Source organism: Cajanus cajan, chromosome 11 (genome assembly GCF_000230855.2).
Source record: "Cajanus cajan strain Asha chromosome 11, NIPB_CcT2T_4, whole genome shotgun sequence".
Taxonomy (NCBI): domain Eukaryota; kingdom Viridiplantae; phylum Streptophyta; class Magnoliopsida; order Fabales; family Fabaceae; genus Cajanus; species Cajanus cajan.
The window spans coordinates 35,258,956-35,268,200 of record NC_138527.1 but is presented as its reverse complement, the minus strand read 5'-3'; the positions used below and the strand labels follow the sequence as shown (position 1 = coordinate 35,268,200).

Sequence of the window (9,245 nt, the reverse complement as noted above, 5' to 3'; positions counted from 1 at the left end):
AATGATTTATTACATAAAATTTGGTTTTTTTTTGTTATATTTAAATGGAATTAAAATTTTCAAAATCATTATTTTAGCAAATTTACTCAAATAAAAATTTATCTTTATTATAATAAAAAATATATATATGTAATCGATGATTGAAATAAATTAATTTTCACAACTTTCTCATGCACATCCCTCAAGACTAAATGAAAGTGTTACAGACTTATAAATATTAAGTGCTTTCATTCATATTAGTTAATCCTAAGAGATTAATTCAATTTATTTTATATTTTATATTTTTACATGCAGATTTGTGTTAAAGATAAAATAAACAATTCTTAATTCTACTAGAAATTTTTAAAAATATTTACTATTAGTTTTGACTTCATATAAATTTAGGTTTTGTTTATAATTACCACCAAAAATACATATTTTACAATTAATTTTATAAAATTGAATTCAACTAATAGGAACAAGATACGGTGCAAAATAAATTTCATAAGATGATCCATGTTGAACTTTGAGATGATATATTATATATATCGAGAGAGTGATGGATCTAAAAAATTTAGATAATAAGAAGAATATTTATTTATATATTTGTAATATTAAAATTTTATATATAATTTTTAAATATATAAATATCATAATTATTTTTATTATATTTATGATTATAATTAATGATAAAAATAAATTAGGTCATACTAGGTTATATTATAATTTAATAAGTTTAAATATAATTTTTTAAAAATATAAATATTCTAAATATGATTTATTTATTTATCATAGGTATTTTTTTAAATATTTGGTTAAAATTACAATCCTCAAGACTTATTTATAATAATTTAACACTAATAAAAATATAAAAATTTAAATAAGTTAAATTGTATAAAAATCAAATTTAATTTATTTATGATAGAAATATATTTTTAATATCTAATATAAATTTTTAGATGATAATTTATTTTAAAAAATATTTTATAATAAAATTTTTAAATAAAACATAAATCATCAAATCTTTCTTGTTTTAATTTTTTTTAATCAATATATACAATCTTATAGTCTTTACTATTTTAATTTTTTTAATCAACATATATAATAAATAAAAAGCACAAAAGGTAAATATAATTTTATTTTATCATAAATTTATTTTTTAATATATTATATTATGTATATGAGCATTAATATATATATATATATATTATAATTAAAATTTTAAAAAAATTATTCATTATTAAAGAGTATTTTTTATCACATATAAGAACTAATCTCTTTTAAAAATTTGAAAAATATCAAATAAATGAACACTTTTTTTAAATTTATATTTTATATATGATAATTTAAATAAAATATATATATATATATATTTATTTATTTTATTAGAATATAACTTTTATTTTTTAAAATATATTATTTTTTATTAAAAAATATGTATATATAAAATGTTAGTGAGGATAAGTATCCTGCACTTATCATTGGTGGTGATCCGAGACGACAAGACCGATAGTGGTCCAAGGCTTTTTTTTTTTTTTTTTACCACGATATGATTGTATTGATGTAACATGTTTTCGAAATTAAAGTGATTCACGGGTGAAGAATTATACTGAATTAGTGAACTAGAAATTTCATATAAAAGTATTATATATGTTTATTGGTGTCCTTTAGAAATTTCATTAAGAATATATGTTACGTGTCTTTTACAATTGAATAAAATCAACGAAAATTTTAACAAATATGAAGCAGTATAAAACGTGATATATGGATGAAGTATTATTTTTAATTGTTGGATTTAATAATATAATAATCAAGGATTCAGATTTCTTACTTATAACTTGAAAAAGAAAATTTTTGTATTTTATAAATTAGTTGAAGGTCACGGATAACAGGGAGGGGGCGTAGTGGCAAAGGAGGGACATGAGGCCGGTGGCGCCGAGGAAGAGGAGCTCACGCCTCCGTTGCTACTGCGCAAAGAAGGAGGTTGCATCTCCACTGTCACTGCACGAATGAAATCATGCTTCTGCTGCCACCTGCGCGAAGGAGCCCACACCTTCGCACTACCACCGCGTGAAAGAGGTCGCGCTTCCGTTGCCACCACACGAATGAAGTCATGCTTCTGCTGCAAGGATAGATTTTAGTAATCACCCTTTTGATTTCATTTTTTGTATTGAATACTATTACCCTTAAATTTAACAATTATCTTATTTCAAAAATAATATATTGAGACACAAATGCCTCCTTTTCTACTAATAAATAAATAAAGAGATATTTTTCTCCTCAACTATTTCTTATCTCTATTTTATAGAGATCATTCAACTTTCAAATTACATTGCAAATATCTATTTTTTATTATTTTTCTCTCTTTTATTTCGGTAACTTTTTATCTCACTTTCATCCATTCTTTCAAATCAAGAGTTATCTCTATACATACTCACACTCATTACTTATTACTCATGTAACTTTCCTTTTTATCTTATTATTTTTATTTATTTAAATAAGTATGTTGAGACATGAAGTGTTACTTCTCCAATAATTTATTTATAAATCAAATTTTAAAATTTTGAAATAAATTATCAATTGTTAAAAATAATCTTAAGTTATAGTATAAATTGTTTATTATAAATTTAAAATATAAATTTTTATTTATTATGTTTATATATTATTATTATTATTATTTATTTTGCATTCATTTATATTCCCCGCTAGCACCCCTAAAAGAGCCGAAAAAATTTTGGTGCCCAAAATAAAAATCCTATCTGAATGCCCTACCAAACAAATAAGAAAAAAAAAATTTCTTCTGTGCTTTTTGTTCTAATTCTAGAGAGCCCACTTTTAAATGCTACTCTGGTGGACCTAAATATGGCCCGAATCCCATTTTAGCTCCAATTGGACCCATGACTTGACTGAGTGCCAAGCAAAGCATTATGAGACTAAAGTTTACGGTCATGCATTACATTACTAATTTGCTACCCTTAGCTCAACTTCAAATAATACTTAGTCATAATCATTTCAATTCTTCTCCTGGATTGATTCATTATCATTTTATCTCAATTTTCTTTGTTATTATTATGATATTATTATAAAGGAAAAAATGGTTATTGCTAGCCTGAGGCAGGGAACATGATATGTATAATGCAGTCATAGAGAAAGGAAAAGAAGCTAGTTCACATTTGACAGCTAGTTGAGATTTGGATGAAAACACGAGATTAAGAAAGAAAGTCGAACTTGGTCTGTTGTTACTCTAGAATATAGTGATGAAGGAATTGTGAAGGCTGGGAGTATCAATATGTGAGAATGAGATGATGAAAAATAATGAGTACTATAACATGTGTGAGTGTTAATCTATTCCTTTTAGACAGGGATAAGGCTATCTTTGCAGTGCCAACTCTTCTGAGAGTTCTGTGCCTTGTTGAATAGTGGTTGGTTTCTTGCTGCAATGAAGCTAGAGGGTATGTACTGTGTTGGGAGAAGAAATGGAAAGTGAAAGAGGCCAAAGGAGAAAGAAACTTTGTATCATACTCATAATAGCTGCTGCACCTTCTTTCCTTTTTTTTGGTCATTAGACTCATTACTATTATTTCCATTTTGTATTTTGTATTCATTGTATCATTCTCTCCATGCTCACATGCATTAAAAAAAAAACTATACACAGAAACATTAAAAAAATGACATGGCAGAAAAAGGAAAAGATAGAAAACATCTTCCCGCATTAGTTGGTAACAATATGGTAGTGTATAATTATGCATTTACATTTTGTATTTTGTGGTTGTCATGTAGCCAACCTCTATTCACCATTCATGAAAAAAAATGAGTTTTTGATCATATTAAGCTCTCTAGTGACATCAACCATATTCATTCTTTCTTTTGGTGACTCCATTGAACAAGCAAGTGCAATCCTGAAAAGGGAAAGTAAACATTTCTCTATGTTAGGATGCATCGAGGTCAGGTTTTGGTAATTAGCAACCTGATTTAATTCCCTAGGAAGAATAGTCAAGTCCACAATTTGGGAAAGGTTATTTGGAATTGAAATTTTGACGTAGTTATGGAGATTAAGACCATCTTCAAACATTTCATCTGTGGGACTTATTCCAGTTAGCATTTCCAAAACAAGAATTCCAAAGCTGTACACGTCGCCTTCTATAGACACCTCTAATCCCATTCCATATTCTGAAGCATAATGCATATTGATTAGTATCTAAAGTAATAATCAAAAAATTAAATAATGTCCAAAAAATAAAAGCTTAAACTTAAAATATTGCACAACTTAACTAGTATACCTGGAGGAGTATAACCAATTGTCCCTTTTATTTCAATAGTGCTAGTTTGTTTTGGAGGAATTGAAATAGATGAGAGTATTCTAGATAAACCAAAGTCAGTCACATGAGCTACCATGTAGTCATCAAGAAGAACATTGCTTGGCTTCAAATCACAATGAATGATAACATGCTCACATTCATAGTGAAGATAATGAAATGCAGAAGCAACATCAATGATAATATTTAATCTTTGATCAAAGTTCAATGACCCAACAGGTTGATTTGCCATTTTTGTCGGTGGATGCAACCATCTTTCTAAGCTTCCATTTGTCATGTATTCAAAAACTAGAGCTTTGAATTCTTGGCCCTTGTGATCTATGCTAGAACAACATGTTAAAATCCTAACCAAGTTTCTGTGCCTAATATTTTTTAATGCATTACATTCCGCAATGAAACTCTTTTGGGCTCCTTTCTTTTGAAGGTTTAGGACCTTTATGGCAACAACATTGTTTCCTTCTATCTCAATAGTCCCTTTGTATACAGAGCCAAAATTTCCAGATCCTATCAAGTTTTTAATTGAGAACCCACTAGTTCCATGGTGTAGGTTTTGGTATGAAACCTTACCCAATTGGTCAATTATTGGCAAATGTGATGGTGATTTTTTCTTATTTCTCTGCCTCATCAAGTAGATAGAAAGAATAAATGGCAGAATGAGAAGAAAAGCAACCACACTAACTATCATCATTGCTATGAACATGAAATTCAGGTGCTTGGCAAGTTTCTCACCTTTCATAATGCATGGTGGTAGATGCAGCTCTGAAACACCCCCACAAAGCTTATTGTTTCCAACCAGGATTAATTGACTAACATTTCGAAAGACACCTCCTGTTGGTACTTCACCCTCTAACATGTTAAAAGATACATTGAAGTATTCCAAGAAAGGAATATTTTGAAGATCCTTTGGAATTGATCCAATCAACTGATTTCCTGACATGTCTAATATTTGTAGACCTTTGAGTGAAGTCAAAGAGGTGGGAATGATTCCATGAAAGGAATTCTCTTGCAGTAAAAGGTACTCCAAGCTTATGCATTCTCCAATGCTTTCAGGAATGCCACCAGACAAATGATTTTCAAATACATATATTTTTTCAATATTTGTTAACCGACCCACTTCAACAGGTAGACTGCCACTCAATGAATTATGTGACAAGTCCAATAAGTTTGTTAAAGAGAAAAGGCTAAAAACCTCTAAAGGTATACTTCCTCTAAGGTTGTTTTCCCCAAGGTCAAGATATTGTAACTTTTGACAGTTTCCTATATTTGGAGGAATCTTTCCTTCTAACATATTTTCTGCCATGCCCAAATAATATAATTGAGTAAGGTTGCCTAAAAAATTTGGAATATCTCCGGACAATTTGTTTTTACTCAGTTCCAACTTTTGTAACTTTTGTAACTTCCCAAAAGTAGATGGAATAATTCCTCCAAAGTGGTTATCTTCCATGGTCAAAATAGTTAAGCTAACTAGATTTCCCAATTCTGTAACAATTTTTCCTGATATTTGATTACCTCCAAGATATAGTTGGTTGAGTTGAGTGGATAAATTTCCAATAGAATTTGGCAAACTACCTCCAAAATTATTATAGGAAATAGAAATTACTTGCAACTTACTACAATTTGCCAATGATATGAAAAACTCTAAGTCCTTTGTTGAATTGTCACCTAAGTTATTGCTTTTAAAATTTAGGAACCAAAGGTCTTGTAGCTTTCCTAGACTTGACACATGGCCCACCAAATGATTTTTAGCAACGTCAAGTGTTTGGAGGACAGATGCATTTGTAATGGAAATTGGGATTGAACCTGAGATATCATTGCTAGCAACTAGGAATTCTTGGAGATTAGGGAGGGTGTGAAACATGTTTGGAGGAAGAGAGTCATTAAATTGATTACCTGCTGCTGAGATTATTCTAAGAGATGACATATTGTAAAGACAAGAAGGAAATGTACCTATCAATATATTGACATGAACTGATATCATTGCCAAGTTTTTGAGGTTACAAATTTCTTTTGGAATGTTTCCCTCGAAGTAATTAAGACCCATTGCAAGAGAAGTAAGGGATGAAAGATTGCCTATAGAAGATGGGATTGTCCCTGCTAAATTGTTTTCTGTAAGGCTCATCTTTTGAAGCTTTTTAAGAAAGCCAATTTCAATTGGTATTTTGCCAATCAAATTGTTATGAAATAAGTGCAACTCTTTGATCTTAGAACAACTTGTCAAGTTTGTAGGAATTTCTCCTTCTAACGAGTTATTGGTGAGAGATAAGTATTGTAAATGCAATAACTGACCCAATTCTTGTGGAATTTTTCCAAAAAAGCTGTTATTTCCAAGGTTAAGACTTGTTAGAAAAGAGAGATTGCCTACATGAGGAGATATGATTCCATGCAAGTTGTTTCCTTCGAGGTTCAACTCGATGACTCTTTGATGCATGTGATTGCATGTAACTCCACGCCACTTGCAAAAATGGTTGGAACTATTCCAAGAAACCAAGCTTTTATCCGGGTCATTTATTGATTCCTTGAATTTGAGCAACACCAACTGATCGGTCTGGTTTCCTAAAATAGAGGCAGCTATGACTGGGGCACACAAGTGTGAGTTGATAATAGAGAAAACAAGCATGTGAAAGCATACTACAGACCAAAATGAAGGTAATAAGAGAAAAAAAGTATTCATTAGTTTGATTGAGATTGCAAGGGTGTTAGATCGTAGAAATGCTTTGAGTAGGTAGATATCTTGGATGATCAAAATAATTGCCTTTGGCTAGACAAGGGTATATTGGTTTGATAATTGCCTCTGATACAGGATGAATTTAAATAGTACAGTTATGGCATGTTAGCAATTAATTAATTTGAATTTTAGTGACCTATAGGATTAAGTAAATACATGTGTGATAACTAGTGTTCTACATATATTATTTAAACAATTTGTCAACAAAAGGTGTCATTTTCAACCTCGTATTTTCCAGGCTATTATCATTTTCTTAGGAATCAAAGGAATCGCCAGTGTCATACATAAAGAATTACAATTCAAGCAAGTTTCCACTATAGCAAAGTATATATTCTAATAATCATGTTTCAATACTAATCAAATCAGATCGTGTTGCATGTATTATATTCTTCACTCCAATCCCAAAACAAACATGTATTCCATAAAATGGAAGAAATCAGCCACTAACACAAACGTAATCATAGAACTATAGTGAACAAGGAATGTATCTAAGTTGCTAAGTTAACTATATCTATCTACAAGTTCATATTCAACCGACCAATAATATCTAAAAGAAGACAAAAAGCAAAATAGGAGTTGGCAATCATTTTTAAATAACAGACCCAACCTCGTGAGCATTGACAAGGAGATAGCTAGGCAGATAGCACAACCCTCATATTACTTTCATTTTCTTCCATTGATCCCTTTTCAATTATTTTTCCAATCCAATAACAGGACACTAACATGCTGCAAAAGACAAATTAACAAGAAAAAGAAACCTTCATCCAAACGATTAGTTTTTTTTAACTATAAAAATTACGATGATAATAATGAAGTTCAAATTTTAAACATCGTATATACTATTTTAAATAATTCAAATAAACTCGTTTATATGAATGATATATCTTATATGTATATACATATAAATTGTATATAAAAGGCGCGTTTCAGAAGAAAAATTCTTACACTAAAAAACTTGAGTTTTTTTTTTTTGTAATTTATTGAATTATAATTTAAAAATTGTAGTTTAAACTAAAAACCTAATTGTATATATTTTATGAGTTTATTATTGTCTTTATATTTGTCAACATCACCTTTATTATTGTTGTTACATGGTGTAAATAACATTAATGATAACAATAATAATGATAATAAAAATAACAATATAATTTAAAAAAATATTTATAATTAAATTTTAATTTTAACCACCAATTTTTAATTAATTAATATCCAAATAAGTTACATTTCCTCATTTTAAACGTCCTTTACACACACGTTCGACTACATTTGTTTAAGGATATTTTTTCTTCTTTATCATTAAATTACTCAACTTAAGATATTCATAATGTGATTATATCAAGTAACAAGTCATTATTTTAAACGGACTTCTCAAGTAACATTCTTTTCAATTTTTTTGAATTCTTGTCTCCTAGATAGGAAATGATTTTCAGTGTGAACCTTAGAATTCAGAGGTGGAAACATGGAAATATTCTGAAGTGGAATTCATCAATATTTTATTTCTCTTCTCATTATTTCATCCGACCGAACAACTCCATTGGAAATATTAGTAATATTATAAAAAGTTTATTGTATAAATAATAATACAACTCTTAACAACCAAAAATATTCAATTCTTTGGAAGAAAACACAAGAACAATCATAGTGACTTCCAATGTTAAGATCACTTACCCAAAAATCGTGGCAATAAACACTTAATTGGAACCAATTAGCACCGTTATCATTATCACTCGTTGGCGTGATAATTTTGTCTAATACAAAATTAATAGTGACATTGAGAAGTTGGATTGTGCCAAATCAACTTCTCCAAGAGTTGTAAATAAGCACGTATTAAAAAATTTCCAGTTGCAATAATTAAATTAATAGATAATTTATTTTAACAATACATAATTATAAAAGTGGAATTAGAGATTGAGTTCTATTTTATTAAATTAAAGTATTGGGTCATTGAAGTTCTTCACGCCAATGCTACAGGCGTGCATTATTTTAACCGTACCGCATTTTGAAACACATATGTATCACATTTACCTTTTAGGGGGGAAAAGGGAATCCATTCTATTAAACTTTCAATTTTAATATATGTGCTACTTTAACTGTTGTAACTTTTGGACACACTTATATTTTTTTTTTCCTTAAAAGAAAATTCCATCATATTCCAAATTAAAGCGTGTTTCTTTAATTAACATATTTTTCCTCATTTAATTTATTTGATAAAAATTAATGATCAA

General features: G+C 28.9%; 1 protein-coding gene across 1 annotated transcript; it reads right to left on the bottom strand.

Annotated features, from left to right (window-relative positions):
* Nucleotides 1-3,638: 3,638 nt before the first annotated feature.
* Nucleotides 3,639-9,066, bottom strand: LOC109815795 (LRR receptor-like serine/threonine-protein kinase EFR). Its single transcript, XM_083067088.1, has 2 exons — nucleotides 4,260-9,066; nucleotides 3,639-4,149 (listed from the first exon to the last, which is right to left on the bottom strand). Exons 1-2 carry the CDS (start codon nucleotides 6,964-6,966, stop codon nucleotides 3,767-3,769), a joined length of 3,090 nt encoding a protein of 1,029 aa, XP_082923214.1. The 5' UTR covers nucleotides 6,967-9,066; the 3' UTR covers nucleotides 3,639-3,766.
* Between the last annotated feature and the right edge of the window lie 179 nt (nucleotides 9,067-9,245).